Here is a 21,625-nt window from a genome sequence, read left to right on the forward strand (position 1 = left end):
AGGCAATGGAACAGGTGATCAGCTAATGACATAAACAAGGTAAACGATGTGAAACTATGAACAGAAATGGTCTTCTGAAAAAGGTGAAAAACACTAGGATAAGGCTTTTTATATTCTGAAAGTGAGCACAAACTGCATTGATACTTCACATTAAATCTGTGAACAGATGATAGTTTGACTTGAAGAAAAGTCAATGCATGCTGTTGCTCACAAAGTTCCACAGTCAAGATTGTGGTTATTAATGCAGACTTTTTTTTGTTTTATATTCAGTTTGTGGTGACCATCTGTGTGTGATGAAGACTCCGGTGTTCCTGCATTCCCATGTTGGCATATAGACATGTTTTTTTAACTCAATAAATTAAAAAATTTATTCATATCTATCTATCATCCGCACATCCACTGTCATCTTTTCTTTGTTAATCTTTCTTCAAAGTTGATCTCCATTTGTGTTTCTTTTTTTTTTTTTTTTTTTTACAGTTTTGTCTAAGCTCTTTTTTCATTTAACATACATTTATTTGATTACATTTTCAAAGCTGACAAATTTCATTTATTTTGTCATGTAGTTTATCCTTATTTTTTTTTTTGTTTGTTTTATGGCAATAGTACATTGTTCCTTGCTTGTTCATTGGATTGTAAAATACCTTTTTTGTGAATAGCAAATTAATGAAAACCTGACCATACTGTTTTGCAAATGCTTTTTTTTGCTTAAGATATAGTATCATTTCAAGAATGTGATATCATACAAAAAACAAGCATTTTTTTATTGTGCAATTTGTGGTAAAATACTGGTGGCTCTGTTTTTCAAAGATGTTCTGTTCGAAACACTATGTAGCTTTTCTTTATATAATAATGTATCTCTTTATATGCATTTATTTACTGTGAAATACCAGCTATAGCGCTTTTCACAATAAACATTGCCTCAAAGCAGCTTTACTGAATGCAAGAATTATATATAAGTAAAGTATGTGTATTTATACCTGGTGAACTAGCCTGGGGTGACTGTGGCAAGGAAAAAAACTTCTTCTGGTTTCGTGGCGTGCATTTCCGGCTCTCTGAATCTTGGACTGTTTTGGTTTTAATTTTGGTTTTGGTTTTGTCTTTCCCTGCATTGCCCTTGTTAGATTTTTATCATGCCCAAACAAAACGTAATTCTTTAAAAGGTTTCCCATGCGATCTACGAGGCCTTTTCTGATCAGGGAAGAATCACAGCACACAGAATGGCTGAAATGTTCTTCAGTTTATTGCAGATAACAGACAAGTATATATACACACTGGAAAAACCTAACCTAAAACTGTTACTTATTGGGTAAGAAGACATAATAACCGGAGATGTGTGAGCCCAAATAAGGACATTCCGTGTACCTTACATACTCTCATCGTAAAGACACTACAGACACTGAATAGACTACATAGAAATGTGTTTAGATAACCAGTGTGAGGCCCATCTTAACTCTAACAGCCCTGTTTGCCTGTCTTTTGACCCTGGACTGTTTATTAGATGTGTTTTTCATCTTTACGTGTTTTTGCCTTGCCCCATTGCTGAGTTAACTTTTTTCATTAAAGCCTGTTTTCTCTGTACCCCTGTGTGCATCCTGCATCCTACCATTTAGTCCCCACTCAGTCTCACCCGCAAAATCTAATGACCCCCTTAGATGTTATGAGAAAAAAACCTTAAAAGAAACCAGCCTCACAATGGGAACCCATCCTCATTTAGGCGATATCAAGAGTGTGATTATATAAAAAAAAACTATACAAAACACTGGAAATAGAGAAATACAATGAGCACCAGCATGTGTGATTATTAGTAATGTCCCTTCTACAATCTTATAGTTGGAGTTGTGGAACCAGGAGCTCCTGAGTAACTCATAAAATTATCTGAACAAGCTGAACAAGAGTTTGACATGGTTGTCTGCAACACCGCAGCCCCGCAAGGAACAGTCCTGGCTCCGTTTCTCTTCATCGTCTACACTGCAGACTTCATGTTTAGCTCAGCAACCTGTCACCTGCAGAGGTTCTCTGATGACTCTGCATCGTCTGCCTGATCACGGATGATGATGATGGGGAGTACAGAGGACTGATCCAGAACTTTGTGGACTGGTGCTAAAGGAGCTGCCGTCAGATAAATGCGGGAAAGAAGAAGAACTGGTGGTGGATTTCTGTAGGCACAAACACACGAGTGAACATTCAGGGAAAGGACATTAAGAGAATGAACAATACCTGGGTGTTCATCTAAACAGCAAACAAGACTGGAGAGATAATTCTGAGGTAATTTACAAGAAAGGACAGAGCAGACTCTTTCTGCTCTTGTATTATTTCTCTACTATATATTTGCACATTTCTTTTCTTTGCTGCTGTAACATAGAAATTTCCCCATTGTGGGACGGATAAAGGTTTATATTATATTATCTTATCTCATCTTATTTTTGTGGTGTCAGCATTTTCGTTTTGAAGGCCCAAAATCTTCATGAGGCCGGACACAGCTGGAACTGGTGCAACCTCTGGAAGCCTCAGGATGGGTAAAGAAAAAGAGGCAGTGGAAATAATTAGCATAGCTGCTGTTCATAATATTAGCAATCACAAGAGGATGATGTGATTTGATCAGATGTACTGGAGTACAAGGATACGATATGTGATGTGTTTTATGTGTAGATCTTGCTAAAAAAAATGTGTCTTTAATTTACAGTTAAACTGAAAGAGTGTGTCTGAGCCTCGAACACTGTCAGGAAGACTATTCCAAAGTTTTCTTAGCTCAATATGAGAACGCTCTACCACCTTCAGTGGACTTTGCTATGCTAGAATCTGCTGGGTTTTGTGAGTAAGTAGCAATAGTTTGTAGTCAATTTGAAACTTAACATGTAGCCAGTATAGAAATAGAAAAAAATTGCATCAGATGTAGATGTTTCTTGGTGTAGTGATGTGGTGATGTGTTTAAAACGTCAGTTTCAATAAATATCTGGCCAATGAATAAGCACCAGTTATTATATATAAGCCTGTAGTTTATGCCCCACAGGTTGCGTCATGGTCGAAAACTGTCCGTAGGTATTATGTTGTGACTGATGCGATTTCACTTGTTTAGTGTAATGCCAAATTACTAAGATACCCAGCATGGTGTGCTGCTTACTCTCAGGTAAGTTGAGTAAAATATATATATATATATATATATATACTTAGAAAAGAATAAAATAAAATAGGGCTTTGGTTTATTCTGTAATTCTTTTTTACAGATTTTTTTTTTTTTATTAAAACATTTTGTGAAAGACAAACTCTATAAAATGCAAAAAATGTTGGCTTTACTTTCAAGTATTTAGAGTCGAACATATAAATTATAAGAACAAAGTTACTACTACCACTTCTAGAAAGCTACTGTATGAGTTCAGTATCCGCTGTCGTATTATTTCGTCAGAGTACTGGGTAAGTAAATTGTTGTAATAATTTAAAAGCATTCCAATACCACCTCAAAATTTTTTTATTTTAGTTGATGCAGTACCAGCAGGTTTCGTGAGGCTTTTGCAGGGCTTCAGTAAATCTAAACAATCATTAAACGGTATTGATATTTTATATATATATATATATATATATATGTATATGTATATTATCTTATAATAACATTGTCACTAATAAAGTTATACATAGAATTTATCCAGCTAACCATTTTCTAAAGAGATACAAAACTGATCTTTCTGAATTCTGTGTTTGTTATGGAATGGAGGCTGAGACTGTTATACATCTTTTTTTTTTTAATATATGTATGTAAATCTTTTTTTGGGGGGGTTGAGGTTGAATGGTTATTAACTATGTTGACTGGTTCTAAAATTGAGATAAGAAAAAAATATTTTTTTTATCCAAGTAAAAAAAAATATGTATGTCACATTTTTGTGCTAAATTTGGTAATATTAATAGGTAAGTTCTATATATGCAAATGTAAATGGTCAGAAAGGATGCCCAATATCTCTAAATTCAAGGCTAAAGAAAAAATTTATTTTGAATTTTTACAAGAAATTTCAAGCTATAAAATTTCTAGCTATCAGAACTTTGGGTATACTCAAAGATCTAAATTCCTCTGTTTTGTTTTTGGACGTTTTTGTCTTTCAAAAAAAAAAAATGTAAATATTAAACACGTCTGGCCCCCTTGGCCGAGCAATCTCTGGGCAGAGACCCTATGGTAACGCGTTTTCTTCGTGGCACTGGGAGGCTGAGGCTTCCGGTATGACCTAGAGTGCCTGGGTGAAACCTGGCCATCGTTTTAGGGGCTCTGTCTGAGCCCCCCTTCGAGCCTCTAGCCGAGGCACCTTTCCATCAAGACAGCGTTCTTGTAGGCCATCTGCTCTATCAAGTGAGTAGGGGACTTGCAGGCCCTTTATGTGGCCCCCTCCTTCATGGGGTTTAACCCAGGTATGGCTAGTGCCTTCCTGTACTCCCGTACGGGTTACATCCCCAAGGTGCCCTCGGTCGTCCCACAACCTGTAAGATTACAGGCATTCTATCTTCCCCCAGACCAGGAAAAAATTAACTGGCTCTGTCCGGTGCATGCAATGGACACCTATGTCCACAGGACGAGTCCTTGGAGAAAGATCTATCAGCTGCTTGTCTGCTCTGGCCCTCCAAAAATAGGCCTCCCTGGTAATAGGCAGACTCTGAATAGGTGGATTGTTTATGCCATTACTTCATCTTATGAGTCCTCTGGTCTCCCCTATCCCTTCGGGGTCAGAGCTCACTCCACCTCTGGAGTACCCCTCCAAGACATCCCCAGGCTCCCCAGTCCTCCACTAGCTGTGTTTGACAGACACACACTAGGCAGAGACTGGTCAGTCTGGCATGATTGGACACTCATTCCCGAAGCATTTAGACGCAGCTCGAGTTCCTGAAAGGTAACGTCTCTAGGTAACATATGTAACCCTAGTTCCCTAAAGGAAATGAGATGCTGCGTCTCTATGCCACACGTCCCTACAGCACTTCCTTCTCTCTTACAGAAGCTGCCACTGCCTCTCTCCATATGCGTTTTATACTTCCTGGTCATGACGTCACCTTGCTGGTGATAAACAGCGTTAAATTTTTGACTGATTACACACATTATTTCAGAGCGTGAACACTCGGGCTTCTTACACTACTGTCCCCCACTCGGATCAAAGCTATTCTCACGACAGTCAAGAGAGTGAGAGAAGATCAGTCACTCACTGTGAAGCAGCTCCAGAGGCTGCTTGGAGTCATGGCAGCAACATCCAGAGTGATTTCCCTTAGTCTCCTGCACATGAGACCCCTCCAGTGGTGGCTCAGGGACAGAGGTTCTCCCGAAAGGGCAATCCACTCCTTACGATCAAGGTCTTGCGGCAACCCTCCAAACCATAGATATCTAAAAAGAACCTGCATTCCTGTCTCAATGTGGCGCTTACCCTGCACCTTCACAAAATGCACGGATGTGGCTTTGACTAGGCTTCTGGGCATCTGCATTCGAAACTACAGTGAGGAAAATAATTATTTGAACACCCTGCTATTTTGCAAGTTCTCCCACTTAGAAATCATTGAGGGGTCTGAAATTGTCATCGTAGGTGCATGTCCACTGTGAGAGACATAATCTAAAAATAAAAAATCCAGAAATCACAATGTATGATTTACTATTTATTTGTATGATACAGCTGCAAATAAGTATTTGAACACATGAGAAAGTCAATGTTAATATTTGGTACAGTAGCCTTTGTTTGCAATTACAGAGGTCAAACGTTTCCTGTAGTTTTTCACCAGGTTTGCACACACTGCAGGAGGGATTTTGGCCCACTTCTCCACACAGATCTTCTCTAGATCAGTCAGATTTCTGGCCTGTCGCTGAGAAACACGGAGTTTGAGCTCCCGCCAAAGATTCTCTATTGGGTTTAGGTCTGGAGACTGGCTAGGCCACGCCAGAACCTTGATATGCTTCTTACAGAGCCACTCCTTGGTTATCCTGGCTGTGTGCTTCGGGTCATTGTCATGTTGGAAGACCCAGCCTCGACCCATCTTCAATGCTCTAACTGAGGGAAGGAGGTTGTTCCCCAAAATCCATGCATGGCCCCGGTCATGCAGTCGCCCTGTCCCATGTGCAGAAAAACACCCCCAAAGCATGATGCTACCAACCCCATGCTTCACAGTAGGGATGGTGTTCTTGGGATGATACTCATCATTCTTCTTCCTCCAAACATGTTTAGTGGAATTATGACCCAAAAGTTCTATTTTGGTCTCATCTGACCACATGACTTTCTCCCATGACTCCTCTGGATCATCCAAATGGTCATTGGCAAACTTAAGACGTGCCTGGACATGTGCTGGTTTAAGCAGGGGAACCTTCTGTGCCATGCATGATTTCAAACCATGACGTCTTAGTGTATTACCAACAGTAACTTTGGAAACGGTGGTCCCAGCTCTTTTCAGGTCATTGACCAGCTCCTCCCATGTAGTTCTGGGCTGATTTCTTACCTTCCTTAGGATCATTGAGACCCCACGAGGTGAGATCTTGCATGGAGCCCCAGTCCGAGGGAGATTGACAGTCATGTTTAGCTTTTTCCATTTTCTAATGATTGCTCCAACAGTGGACCTTTTTTTACCAAGCTGCTTGGCAATTTCCCCGTAGCCCTTTCCAGCCTTGTGGAGAGGTGTACAATTCTGTCTATAGTGTCTTTGGATAGCTCTTTGGTCTTGGCCATGTTAGTAGTTGGATTCTTACTGATTGTATGGGGTGGACAGGTGTCTTTATGCAGCTAACGACCTCAAACAGGTGCATCTAATTTAGGATAATAAATGTAGTGGAGGTGGACATTTTAGAGGCAGACTATAAGGTCTTTAAGGGGCAGAATTCTAGCTGATAGACAGGTGTTCAAATACTTATTTGCAGCTGTATCTTACAAATAAATATTTTAAAAGCATATATTGTGATTTCTGTAATTTTTTTTTTTAGATTATGTCTCTCACAGTGGCCATGCACCTACGATGACAATTTCATACCCCTCCATGATTTCTAAGTGGTAGAACTTGCAAAATAGCAGGGTGTTCAAATACTTATTTTCCTCACTGTATATACAGTATTGTTCAAAATAAAGCAGTACAATGTGACTAACCAGAATAATCCAGGTTTTTAGTATATTTTTTATTACTACGTGGCAAACAAGTTACCAGTTGGTGCAGTAGATTCTCAGAAAACAAACAAGACCCAGCATTCATGATATGCATGCTCTTAAGGCTGTGCAAGTGGGCAATTAGTTGAAAGGGGTCTGTTAAAAAAAAAAATAGCAGTGTATGCCATTGACTGTACAAACTCAAAACTATTTTGTACAAACATTTTTGCTTGCACCACCATGCTTCACTGTCTTTACTGTGTACTGTGGCTTTAATTCAGAGTTTGGTGGTTGTCTCACAAACTGTCTGTGGCCCTTGGACCCAAAAAGAACAATTTTACTCTCATCAGTCCACAAAATGTTCCTCCATTTCTCTTTAGGCCAGTTGATGTGTTCTTTGGCAAATTGTAACCTCTTCTGCACATGCCTTTTTTTTAACAGAGGGACGTTGCGGGGGATTCTTGAAAATAGATTAGCTTCACACAGACGTCTTCTAACTGTCACAGTACAAACAGGTAACTCCAGACTGTCTTTTATCATCTTGGAGCTGATCATTGGCTGAGCCTTTGCAATACTAGTTATTCTTTGATCCATTTTGATGGTTGTCTTACGTTTTCTTTCACGTCTCTCTGATTTTGCTCTCCATTTTAAGGCATTGAAGATCATTTTAGCTGAACAGCCTATAATTTTTTTGCACCTCTTTATAAGTTTTCCCCTCTCCAATCAACTTTTTAATCAAAGTACGCTGTTCTTCTGAACAATGTCTTGAACGACCCATTTTCCTCAGGCTTTCAAATGCATGTTCAACAAGTGCTGGCTTCATCCTTAAATAGGGGCCACCTGATTCACACCTGTTTTTTTACAAAATTGTTGACCTCAGTGATTGAATGCCACACTGCTATTTTCTACTGCACCTACTGGTAACTTGTTTGCCACGTAGCAATAAAAAATATACTAAAAACCTGGATTATTCTGGTTAGTCACATTGTACTGCTATTATTTTGAACAATACTGTATATATATATATATATATATATATATATATATATATATATATATATATATATATATATATATAATTATTATTATTATTCACTGGTGTATGAACAACAGTTCACAATTAATTGTAGTAAATTTATTTATACAACCTAACCTGGGAGGAACCAAATGTATCTGAAATGTTTTTTAGGAAGGTTTTTACTAACAAACATACCGGAGAGATTATTGACAGTGTATATTTTAAGTAACACTTTAATATTTGAATTAACACTTTAATAGTATATTTTAGTTTAAAATATATTTTAATAATTTTGTACAAAGTTCATTCTGTTCATATTCCTTTATTCTGCCTAAACAAATGTAATGTACAGACCAATGTCATATGGCTTCTGTGCAATAAGCTTTTAATCCATATGTGCCATGATTTATACTTCCAGTCATGCACAGCCAAAGTTATAAATTATGAAATTAATGGTGTCTATTTGAAAGAGGACCTTAATTTCTACTCTTTTGAAAAAAATATTGTTTGAATTGCTTTAAAATACACGTGTGTAGTACTGTTCAAGTAAAACTGTTCGAAATATGTGAAGTACTGTATATCTTAATACATTGATGACTGTGATATGATATTTTAAATGTTCTCTCTGTGAAAAAAAATGTGCACCGAAAAAAAAAAAAAAACGTACATATTGTACACACATACAAATTTGTGCATATTTATTACATAAAAAACCTGTTAAATAATAAGTAAATGTAAGAATTTTTTAATTATTTGATGTATGCGATGACATTCTTTAGCCTTTTTGTTATATGGAGTTAAAATTCGACATCAAGAGGTAGGAAGGTCTTGTCATATTAAAAGGAGTTCCAAGTCAGAAAACCTTAGAAAAATGACAAATCATGAAACGATAATACTAATACATTTTCAGCAAGGAGATTCAATCTGTGAGTCATTCCTCCAAAAGATCCAGTTTAAAGAGTCGATTCATTGTAATTGACACATAATGCAATGAATCCATTCTCATGAACTGAAAGTATTTCTCGCTTGCCTTCCACGTTTTGTCGGGTAGTTGAAAAAGGAAAAAAAATGGTTAATGGGTAAATATCGCAAAACACTGATTTTGATCAAAGGTGAGTTGAAATAAACAATTTTATATAAGCAGAATGTGAATATATTGTGTATAAAATAAGTGAACTGTAACTGTAAAACATTTTGTTTGATTTCATACAGGTTGTGTAACATCTTTTACACCTTCTAAATGTTTGTGGTATATTGTTTCCTAATGAAAATCAAATGTAATGTAGGAAAAGATTATTTGTAGCCAATTTTATATATCTATCTATCTATGAATTGTCAGTGTAACTTAGAATATTATGTTAGTATTCAATGTTTCCCTGTAAAAATCATTTAATGAGGTTGTATGTGACATGATGCAATGGAAACACGTTTACTTTTTTTCCTCTTAGTGCAGTTTATCTATTGCAAAATATTAAGTTAATTCATCACATTAAATAATGTATGCATTTTATAGAAGAATGCATAATATTAAAAAAATATGATTTTGCTTGGTACTAGAGTAAGTTATATCAAATTGTTTTGTTTGTGAAATAAAAAAAATACTGCAATTACTTTTCTATTTAAATACACTACAGGGTATATCACTGCTGGTATCTTTTTTTTTTTACAATTAATCTGTAGGTTCTAAGGTTAGATTATGTCAAATTAGTCAGATCAAAATGTCAATAATCTACGCTTGAAACTGAAAGTGTTTCTTCACCAGCCTTGGAACCATTTTGTGAAGTCGGTGGAAAAGATAAAACCACAATTAAGGAAAACTACAGATTTTAAGGTTATATTAATGTCATACAGTAAGGACTGTTGACTAAAGCTGAGTGATTTTATTATTATAAATGACTATTCTACAGCATATATTCATAAAATGCTTGTGTATAAATGGCAGTTGTTACTGGTACAGACTACCTGCGAAACCTGTTTTACAGACTACCTGCAAAACAGGTTTTTATTTGATATGCAATAAAGGCGTTTCAGCTGTACTTGAAGTTATGATTCATATCCAAGCCAAGTGAAATTGTTCAACTGCACATTTATTTCTATGTTTTATAGGAGTGTGATCCATTCCAGTAGAGAAAAAATCAGACTCTTCTTTGTACATACTTTACTAATGTTCAAAGATGGCGACAACTGATCTGGACACGGATAATGGTTCCCCACCCACAAAAAAAAGGTAATCAACAATGTTCTTGTATTTTAATCATTACATAACTATGACCACCACAATAATTTAACCAAATGCAAATAATTTTAGTACTTTTAATGAAACCATCACTTGAACATAAACAATTAATTGAGTCCTGAGTAATTTAACAATGTCTGTAAAAAATAAAAAAATAAATAAAAAATATTAGAGTGTATATAAATTTTCTGAATCACTGTCTATAATGTTGCAGTGTGCTCCAGGATGAAAGTTCAGAATCACCAACACCCAGCTGTATCTCCATGAAAAGTGAACAATCTATGGGTTTCTTTGTAGAATTTAAAGATGGAGATTATTCCTCTCCACAAAGGTAACATCTCCTCAGTTTTAATTTGTCACCAAAGTTAAGCAGAAAACTAGAATGTATTATTCATATTTATATTGTTTTCTCAGTTTAAACATTTATGTTTTCTATGTTCTTTTTTGAATAAAATAGGGGGTTAATGTGATTTGCACATGATTGCATTTTATTTTTATGAACATTTTACACAGTGTCTCCATTTATTTTTTTTAATGGTATTGAATAATACATCATGTACCTGCTTAAACTTAATATATTATTTAACAATAACGAAAATGAGCAGTTTACGCAACCCAATTCTGAAACATGGCTGAAACAGTTAGAAAGGTGTAGAGTCTGCAGACTGACAGAAATCTATTTAATTTGAATACTATTTGTTAAATACTATTTCAATGAAATACTATTTACTGCCTCACAGCTCTAGGCTTCCCAGTGACTGTTGTGTGGTTTTTCACATACCATTTTATTGTCTATGTAGGTTTCCTCTGGGATTTAGGCATAAACATTTATCCATTTATTTCATTTACTCAACTAAACAGTTGTCACTGCTGGGGCCATGCACAAAGCTTAGCAGTGCTGAAATTGGTAGCGCACTGGTTGAAATCTAAATACTGCCAAGATGCCATTGCAGGCCGCTGAGCAAGGCCCCTAACTCTCAGCTGTTCAGTGCATCAGTGAGTCAATTATAAGTCTATCTGGATAAAGGTGTCTTTGCATGTACAATGGAATTTGAACACTCAACCGTCCAATCCTACCAAAACATTAACCACTGCCCAACCATTTCCAAATCTCTTATACTGTTGTTCCACAATATTCATATTAGTCATGTTGTAATTATCTTTGTTTAATATTCAAAAATGTTGAAAATTATTGCCTTTAAAGCTGCAGTGATGGGAACAGTGCCATACAGATGTTAGAGGACAGCACTGAAAGGAATATAATCACAGATGCAGGGTAAGATTAAAACCACCAAGATGACTGACATCAGTATTATAATTCTCTCTGCTGTAACTGCAGAGTGAGTAATTTATAGAAAACAAACATCAAAGACAAAGAAACTATTCAGAAAAAGTGTGATCTTAAAGTCTAAAAATAAACCCAATGGCTCATGACATCTTCCTTTTTCACATTTTCACAGGCACGAGAAGGAATCTTCTGCTGTAAATGAATCCCAAAAAGAATTCAAATTAAATCTGATGAAGAAGTTACAGTGTTTAAATGAAGTGATAATAAACCAGGGAAACCAAACAAACCTTAATGAGATCTACACAGATCTCTACATCACAGAGGGAGACAGTGGAGAAGTCAATAAACAACATGAGGTGAGACAGATTGAAGCAAAAAACAGGAGAACAACAACAGAGGACACACCAATCAATCTCTTCCAGTGTCTGAATGAACTGGGTGATCATTCGCTAGTGGAGGAAATCCAACACTACCTAAAATCTGGAAAACAAAGTGAACTTTCTTCTTCACAGTGGTCTGCTCTGGTGTTTGTGTTACTGACATCAGTAGACTAGCTGGAAGAATTTGACCTGAGTAAATATATCAGTACCGACAAAATAACAGAAGCTGTTCTGCTGAAGGTGATGCCTGTGATTGCAGCATCCAAAAAAGCAATGTAAGTAAATATAACTGTTTTACTGTTACAGTCTTAAGTCCTTGTGCTGTAAGTTTTTCTGTGTCCTGTTGCTTCCCACGATCTCTTGTGTGACCCTTATTTTGAGTGTGTCTGTCACTTCCTCGAGGGATCTGGGTTCGAGGTCTGACAAATATAAAAGCTTTATAGTTTTTTCCACTTAGGAAGACAAATGGTTCAGATGATTTATTTGTATGTTTATGTATTTATTTTTGGCTTGAGTGTCCAAAAATATAATTTAAATAGTGTAAATTCATTATGTATTGTGTTTTTTTTTTTTCCAGTATCAGGTGTGATTCACTTGAAGTGAAAGGTTGCTCAGCTCTGTTTTCAGTGCTCAGTTTAGAAACCTCCAATCTGAAAGAACTCCATCTGACAGTGAAAAAACTGGATCTGACAGGGAAGAAACTAGAAGACTCAGTAGTAAACTGTCTCTCTGCTGTGGTGGAGAGTTTAGACTGTAAAGTGGAGACACTAAGGTAAGATCATCTTTTCTGAGAGTAACAATAATTCACTAAAAGCAGTAGATGTTTTACAGTGCTGTTTTTCCAACAAGATATTTCTATAACAATAAAACGTCTCTCCCCTTTTACACGTTCACTCATTGTAGACAGTGATGTGGCAGGCAGGCTGTCTTATATCCTAGAGCTCATACATGTTTGTGTTACACCCTGGCTTTCCTTTTTAGTGATGCTGCCCTAGCTCCTCTTTCCAGAGTCCCTACTTTCACTCTAATCACACTGCTAAGTGTCAATTATAACAGTTATAATGCCTAATAGTCAACGTGTCTTTCTCTCTCTCCCTGTCATCTTCTTACTCCTCTCTTTCTATGCTAAGCCACCAGCACATCAAATGGGGTACGTGGTCTGCAAACAGTAAACAAAAGTCACTAGGAGCCTGTTCCAATTGACACCTTACCCAAAGGGTCCCTGTCAGCTGCCACTACCACCTTTAGCATGGCTGGGCATGCCCCTTATCTAACAACTATTGCAGATAATCCAATAATGCACTAATAGGGCAGCCAACTGTATTCAGCACAAGTAATGCACATCATGCAGCCAACAACCTCCACTCAGTCTAAAGAGTAATATGGAGTTTACCATCTCTAAAACAGATGATTCTCTGTCCCTTTTGCCCTATCATTCTTGCACTGTTGTCAGAGGATAGAATAAGATTAAATGTATCTTTATTTGTGATACCATTGCAGCATGCTGTCAGAGTTGAAGGGCAGTACTGCAGTTGGTTAAAGTATGCATTAGACCAGGGGTCACCAACCTTTCATTAGACCAGGGGTCACCAGCCCAGAGCTTCTTCTTGGGTACCAACTAATGTGAAGGGCTACCAGTTTAATACACAATTCTGAAATAACAAATTTGTTTAATTTAACTTTAATTATTTAATTATATTTATCTATATCAGGGGGTCAAACTCAATTGCACAGGGGGCCAAAACTCAAAGCACACTTTAGGTCAGGGGCCGAACAGGATAAACATTAATTGAACACACTAAAACAAAATGTTTTTTGAACACAAATATGAATAAATACAGACAGGAATATTATTCCAAAATAAATAAACGTAAACTTTAAATAAATAGTTCTCCATAAAAAATATCTCCTGTCAAAATTATACAAGTTAGAAATATGAACATGTGAAAAAACCCTGAACAAATAAATAAAAATTGTGCTTTTAAGTAAATGTTAAAATAACAACAAATCAAAACAATCGGATTTCTTTGCTCTTATGCCATTTTATAAAAAAAAAATCTTAAACTTTAAAAAAACTTAAAATATTTTGCCTTTCATAGAAATATCTCCAGTCAAACACCAGACGTCTCACAGCTTCATCATGAAGCTCTTCAGAAACTCTCCCTCAGTAAATAACAGGCTGATGTGGCTCTGATTTCTCCTCTGCTTTCACACCAGCTTCACTTTGTGATTTTGCTCTGGTGAAAAACGTCTGCTGAAATGTCAGGTTCTTCTTCAACTCTTCTACTTTCTGTATCTTCTGCTCTGCATTCAGGTTTTTCAGCTTCTCCTGATGTTTTGTCTCGTAGTTCCGTCTTAGATTCAATTCCCTAATTACAGCCACATTCGCTCCATAAATAAGACACACATCATACCGCCAGTGTCAGTAAACATCTACTCAGAATCCCATCGGTTTTGAAAGGCTCTGTTTTCAGAATTCACTTGTCTCTTCACCATTGTGAGGGGCTTCACAATAACTTTACAATAGGGTTAAATACATCAACAGAAGTCGAATAGTACAATCAAGTCGAATACATCAATCGACTTGATTGACGCTGGAATGTGCCCAGGTAGTCTAGCGTTCGGTAAGGCAGCTGTCGCGCTGCATTATGGGATCTGTAGTTTTTGTTATCAGCGCTTCATATCGCCGGGACATTAATAACAATAATAATAGATCTTTATAAAATCATCTCGCGGGCTGGATCTAATTGTACGTTGGGTCAGATTTGACACTGAGTTTGACACCCCTGATCTATGTAAAGACACTGATCATGTTAATGATTTCTCACAATAATTATCAACAATAATTTAACAAGGTAGGAAACAGCTATTTTTAGAAAAGGATCGCGGGCGACTCATGTGGCACCACGTTGGTGACCCCTGCATTAGACAATGCCATATCAAAGCCGTATTAACTATAAATAAACCACTTAATGTCTGTGTCTGTACATATCAACTAATCACAGGAATTAGAGTTGATCGGGTTTTCTTTTATCAATCAAAATCTAATGGCTTTTGGTATTTTCTGTTTAAATTAATTTATTTAATGAACCTCTGATTGGACATTCTGACTATTTTCTTCTGTTTGACTTTGTTGTTTGAATAAATTCTTTTAAATATGACCACAAACATAAATAATCCAAAAGTTATTGCTCTTCTCATAGATTTAAAATACATTTTAGTTTAAAGAGTGCGCTATTGTGTCTTTTTACAGTTTGCGTCAGTGTGATGTCTCACCTGAAGGCTGTGCAGCTCTGATTTCAGCTGTGAGATCAAACCCCTCACACCTAAAAGAACTGGACCTGTCCTATAATAATGTAGAAGACTCAGGAGTGAAGTGTCTCTCTGCTATACTGGGGAATTATCAATGTAAACTGGAGAGTCTTATGTAAGCTCTGGACTACCACACATTCTCTAATAGTCATATTGAAGCAGTAGTTTTAGTTTCATGATAAGTAGCCTGAGAAGAAAGATTGTTTCTTTTCACTGCACACTAATATGTCAGAGTCTTAGGGCCAGATGTACACTCACCTTTCACATCTCCTACTTCCCTGGTGTGTGTGTGTGTGTGTGTGTGTGCGCGCGCGCGTGCGTGCGTGCGTGCGTGCGTGTGTGTGCGCGCGTGCGCGCGCCTGCCTGGGCATGTCTACCCCAATCAGCATTACACCTCTAGCATATTCCTTATCAGGTGACAACATATAGAAACCCTGTTTTGTTTTTTATGGCTAAGCCACATCTCTGCCTAACCCTCAGCTATACATCAGCCCGCTTAGAGAAAATCTTTGAACCCACACCCACTCTGGTCCAGCCCCCATGGAATCACATGTTTTATATCCTGAACTCTACTCTAGTGGCTTAGGAGGGTGTAAAGCATTCCTGCTCCAGTGTTTCATGTGTTCTGCCAGCAGCCACTGTTTCATGCCTCTGATGCAGCCAAGGACAGATTTTTGAATGCTGAACTAGCATCACCATCTGGTCTCCCTAATGAAACATTGGTTTAAAAGTCTATGTCCTGGATGGGAAACACACTGCTCCTTGTGATTACTATGAATAGGTCCAGTTGAACCTGATCCATTCTCCGACCAGCCCTCTAATAGTGGGACACTCTTGGCTTGTGAAACAAAACCCCACATTGACGGCACAGTGGGAAGGGTTGTTAACTGGAGTCCCTTCTGTCACTACACCTGCTTGCCCTTCCTCCCACTGGTGTCAAAAAATGCCCCTATAGATCTATCACCCCCTGACTAGTCTACTGTCACTAATAAATGCCACATTATAAATGAGGTGTTCAGCAAGGTATGTGTACTGTTCTTGCCCCCACAGGGAGCCCCCTTGCCCTCTGGTAGACTATTCAATCTTTCACAAATATTTCCCCCCGCTCATTACTTTGGCCTTTAAACCCCTCCAAGGTGCCTCCTAGGTACCGAGTCTGACCTTAAAAATGCCTATCAGTTTGTTAGGATAAACAGCCTCCTGGGACACTTTGGGTACCTAGTCATGCCGTTTGACCTCATCATTGCCCCCAGTGGTAGTCCACGTGCTGGTAACCAATGTCCTTCTTAAACCACTTCATCTTTGTGTACCTTGATGACATCCTTTTTTGTTCTTTGCCTTTTGAGGAGCATACCAACAATGTTTGACTGCTCGAGAACCAGTTGTCCATCAAGGTGTAAAAATGTGAGTTCCACATGCCTGAAAAATTGTAAGCAGTGGTAGAGTGGCCCAGGCCCACGAATTTGAATCATTTGCAGCGCTTCCTAGGCTTTGTAAATTTCAATCTTATCTGCAACTACAGCCAGATAGTTTCTTCCCCTACTCAACTTAAATCCCCTGCCACACCCTTTATCTGGACTCCAGTGGCCTCCAAAGCATTTTCTTGGCTTAATAACCTGTTTATTTTTGCCTCTTTTTTGGCACACCCTGACCCTTCAAGACAGTTTATTGTGGAAGTGATTGCCTTAGATTCAGGGGTCAGCTTCCGACCCAAAACTGCACCCATGTGCCTTTTTCTCCTGCTGAATGACTTCTGCAGAACACAATTATGATGTGGGGAAACGTGAGTTGTTAACAGTCAAACTGGCTCTTAAGGAATGGAGGCACTGGCTTGAGGCGGTGAAGCAAACATCTGTTGTTGGACAGACCATTGGAACCTGGCCTATATCCAGACTGTTAAGAGATTAAATTCCCTGTCAAGCATGCTAAGCACTGTACTTTAGGCTGTTAAAATTCATCATCAGAATGATTCATGTTGTTCATTTCAATTCATGTTCTATCGGGTATCTGCCACCTATGCACTCCCCCCTCCTATTTTGTACCTCCAACCATAACCGCCACCTCCCAAACCACCACCAACAGTCCTGCACCCTAACATTGGCTAGGGCAGTGGGTGTGGCTGGCTACAAAAAGCAATTCCCCTCAAAATATCTTTCAAGAATCTCTCACCCTATTACATAGGCCCCTTTATCATTAAGGGGATTATCAACCCCTCTGTTATAAAGTTTAGACTAGCCCAGGTACATGAGAGTCGACCCAAACTTCCATGTCTTACATTTAAAGTCCTAGTCAGCACTTAAGTGTGAGTTTGAGGAAATCACAGTCCATGGACACAACTGTATGCTTTAATATATAGAGATATCATTAAAATAATGTACATATTCCAAACCTCAATTTACAGTCAGAAAATTAAATCTATGCTGGTAAGTTAAAACTTTGTTTGGCAGTAGAACCAGGAACCTGACAACTTTTAACAACACAAGATACAAATTTACACGTAATTTTAAATTAGGAACCTGGGAAATCTCAAACACAACTTAAATAAATCAAGCAGAGTGTGCTCTAATGCTTACAGATCATCTTTAAAATAATTTTGAGCCATGATAAAAAAAGAAATCTGTTGATGGCCCTGTGTGTCATTCTGAAGGTTGTGCAAGTGTGGTGTCTCAGATGAAGGCTGCGCTGCTCTGACTTCAGCTCTGATATTAAACCCCTCACAGCTGAGAGAACTGGCTTTGTCTGATAATAAACTCGGGGGCTCAGGAGTGAAGGGTCTATCTGCTGTACTGAAGAATCCTCAATGTAAACTGGAGAAACTGAGGTAAAATAAGGTATCTTAGAGTCACATGACCACATCTATAATAGTGAGACTAAAGCAGGATTTTTATTATCAAAACCTTGAAATATTTTTACTGCACAGAGATGATTTGCAACAGATAAGGTTCTTGATACTTATGTGAGAAGCTGCAATGAAATAAAAAATTTCTAGTAAAATGAATGCATCTTGACTTAATGTCAACAATAAATTAAAGCTGATTATTCTCTCTCTCTCTCTCTCTCTCTCTCTCTCTCTCTCTCTCTCTCTCTCTCTCTCTCTCTCTCTCATTATCTGATTAAAGTTGACGGTCAGTCTGCTGTTTTCTGTACAGCTTCAGTTGCTTAATATCGCACAACATAAAAAAATAATAAATGACAATTAGTATAATAATTTTTTGATTAATTGGAATAAATGATAATCAAGCCTCTTTTCATTCTAAGTAATAATTTCACAAGCACAGCCTTTATTTAGCAAACTTTCAACCTAAAAGAAAGTCACCTTGTCAAGTGTGTGACTAATTGTGTTTCTCTGCAGGTTGTATAAGTGTGGTGTCTCAAATGAAGGCTGCGCTACTCTAACGTTAGCTCTGAGATCAAACCCTTCACACTTGAGAGAACTGACTCTGTCCTATAATAATATCGGAGACTCAGGAGTGAAGTGTCTGTCTGCTGTATTGGAGAATCCTCACTGTAAACTGAGGAAACTGTGGTAAGATCATCTATCTGAGAGTCACATGACCTGCTCTTCTGTAAAACATATTCTTTAATGATGAGACTGAAGGAGTTTTAGGTTTTAGGCTCACCATCAATGTCCTGAGGAGGAAAATTTCCACTGCACTGTTTTTTCACTGCAGGCTTTTGATGTACATATAAAAAGCTGCAACACAAACCATTATATGACTGCAATGTGTCGATAACTTGATGTATATCAAATTTACTCAACCCTGTACTCACACAACTGCACTTGGGACACAACTAAATGCACTGTGTTGCACTAAAGTTGTGGTGTGTCAGGCATACTTACAGTACTACCATGTTTCTGTGTTTATGTCTGCAATGTGCATCTTTCTTTTTGTTATGTCTTCATCCCACTCTTTAATGTCATATTTATTTTGAGGCTCAGCTTAATCCTAAGGTCATGTTTTTGTTTTCCAAATTTACGGGACAAGTTTGCTAGTGGGTGCAGCACCAGATCACTAAATGTACTAAGGACACTGACAACATAGCTTGGTTTACCAGCATGTTTGTGCAGGTTTTTGGTTGTGATGAGGCTGGATCCAATCTAAGGGAGGTAATTGGGAGAGGCAGCCTGACTGATGAGCCTGCTATCCCATTTCTCTTTTTTTATGAGGGAAGGGAGGTCAGAGCCTATGATAAACTCTGCCCTGAAGTCAACCTGGTGACCTCAGCAGGCAAGCTCACTGAAGCGACTGATGTGTTAGTTGCTCACTACATGTCCCAACAAGGGTCGACAAGAGGGCCTCCTAATCCATCTACCTGCCTGATGGCCTGCTGTTTTCCGTTCAGATTCAGCTGCTGATATTAGCTCATATCCTAAGCAGATATGAGAATCTTAATCTAACATTCAATAAGAGTATTTTTTAATTATATAGCATGAACAGAAGATATTAAATTCACATGCCATTCACAATAAGTAAATCATTTTATAAACACATCATCTTTAAAGTAATCATAAACAAAATCCGTTGATATTGTGTTTCATTGTCTCTCTACAGGTTGTGCAGTTGTAGTGTTTCCCATGAAGGCTGTGTTGCTCTGTCTTCAGCTCTGAGATCAAACCCCTCACACCTGAGAGACCTTTCTCTGTCTTTTAATAAAATAGGTGACTCAGGAGTAAAGTGTCTCTCTGCTGTACTGGAGAGTCCTCAATGTAACCTGGATATACTGTGGTATGATCATATTAATTATAGTTACATGGGGTCTCATTTATAAATGGGAGTACACACAAAACGGGGCTGGAAAAACAAACTTCACAGAAGAATTTGTGTACCTGTTAGTAAACTGTGAGTGTTCCGGAGACATGGGGAATTGGCGACACAGATGGCGAGGTGGGGAACTGAAGTCTGATTGTAGAGGACAAGGCCTTAAAGGCCGCCAAACTCTGGCTGGAGTGCGCTCTGACTCCGAAAGGAGCGGGGAGACTAGAGGACTCTTAAGAGGAGTGGATAGCATCCACAATCCACTTACTGAGGGTCTGTTAATCGCTTTGAAAACCTTTTTTATACGGACCATAGCAGAAACCAGCTAAACCGACTTCCTCCACACAGCAGTTGTGTTGACGTATGTGTCTGGTGCTCGTACCCGGCACACATGGTTAAGCTTCACCTGGTTGGGAGCCTAAAAAGGAGGAGGATCGAATGTCTGGATCACGACTGGTTGCAGGCACCTTGGGGACATACCCCGGTCTGGGGTAGAGGAAGGCATTGGCCATGCTTGGGGTAAACTCCAGACAGGAGGGGCTCACAGAAAGGGTGTGAAGGTCCCCAACCCTCTTTAGAGAGGAGATGGTCTATATAAAAACAGTCTTGAATGTCAAAAATCTCAAGGGCACTTCAGATAGGGGAAAGGAGGGAGGCTTAGTCAAGGCCTCCAGAAAAATGGCCAGGTCCCATGAGGCACACTGGGTCACACCTAAAGGCCTCAGCCTCGGGGTACCGTGGAGCAGTGGTCCCCAACCTTTTTTGCGCCACAGACCGGATTAATGTCAGATAATATTTTCATGGACCGGTTTAATGTCAGACAATATTTTTACGGACCGGCCTTTAAGGTGTGGCGGATAAATACAAACAAAATTAAATTATATGACTGGCATAAAAACTGGTATTTTCTAAATATAATAATAAACACAAATTCACTGTTTTGTTCATTTTGCTAGCTTGGGGGTTTCAATTTAGCGGTAATGTATTATGTGTTACCGGCTGGAGCAGCCCCTTTAAGAAGGTAGCGGATGGAGGTAAGACATGTGACCAAGGCATCATGACATATATCAAGAGTGAGTCATAGACAGATGTGGTGGAGAGAACCCGGTAATTTTCCAAAATAAAATATCGTTCAGAATCAGATAATAAATAGAACAGAAATTATGTAAGTTATAAATACTTTTTGTACGGCCTGATACCAATTGACCCACGGACCGGTGCAGTTCGTGGCCCGGCGGTTGGGGACCACTGCCGTGGAGGAAACGTGTCACTAACGGGTTTTTCCCCAGCAACTGCTCGACAAGCGGAGCATGATAAGCCACAAGGAGACAACCCTTTGGTGAACTGTTCTTGAAAAAATTCCAGCACTAGGCTAACCTGGCAGCTAACTGGGTCTAAGTGGTGACCAACGCACCATGTAGTGAACAGGCTCCACTTTATGGCATACGACCAGTGGCTAAGACTCTCTAAGACCCTCAATGGCCACAGCCACAGCCATTACAGCTCGAGGCAGGGGTGAAGCAAAGGGCCCCATGCCTGGGATAGAAGGTTT

General features: G+C 38.5%; 1 protein-coding gene across 1 annotated transcript in view; it reads left to right on the forward strand.

Moving 5' to 3' along the window:
* Window positions 1-21,625, forward strand: part of LOC310719309 (uncharacterized protein) — a 92,687-nt gene that overhangs the window by 22,367 nt on the left and 48,695 nt on the right. Inside the window, exons 4-5 of the mRNA XM_083528901.1 lie at window positions 10,551-10,667; window positions 11,541-11,612. Of these exons, the coding sequence (XP_083385027.1) occupies window positions 10,551-10,667; window positions 11,541-11,612 (189 nt within the window). The remainder of the gene's footprint in view (window positions 1-10,550; window positions 10,668-11,540; window positions 11,613-21,625) is intronic.

Source organism: Silurus aristotelis (assembly GCF_946808225.1).
Source record: "Silurus aristotelis genome assembly, chromosome: 24".
NCBI lineage: Eukaryota > Metazoa > Chordata > Actinopteri > Siluriformes > Siluridae > Silurus > Silurus aristotelis.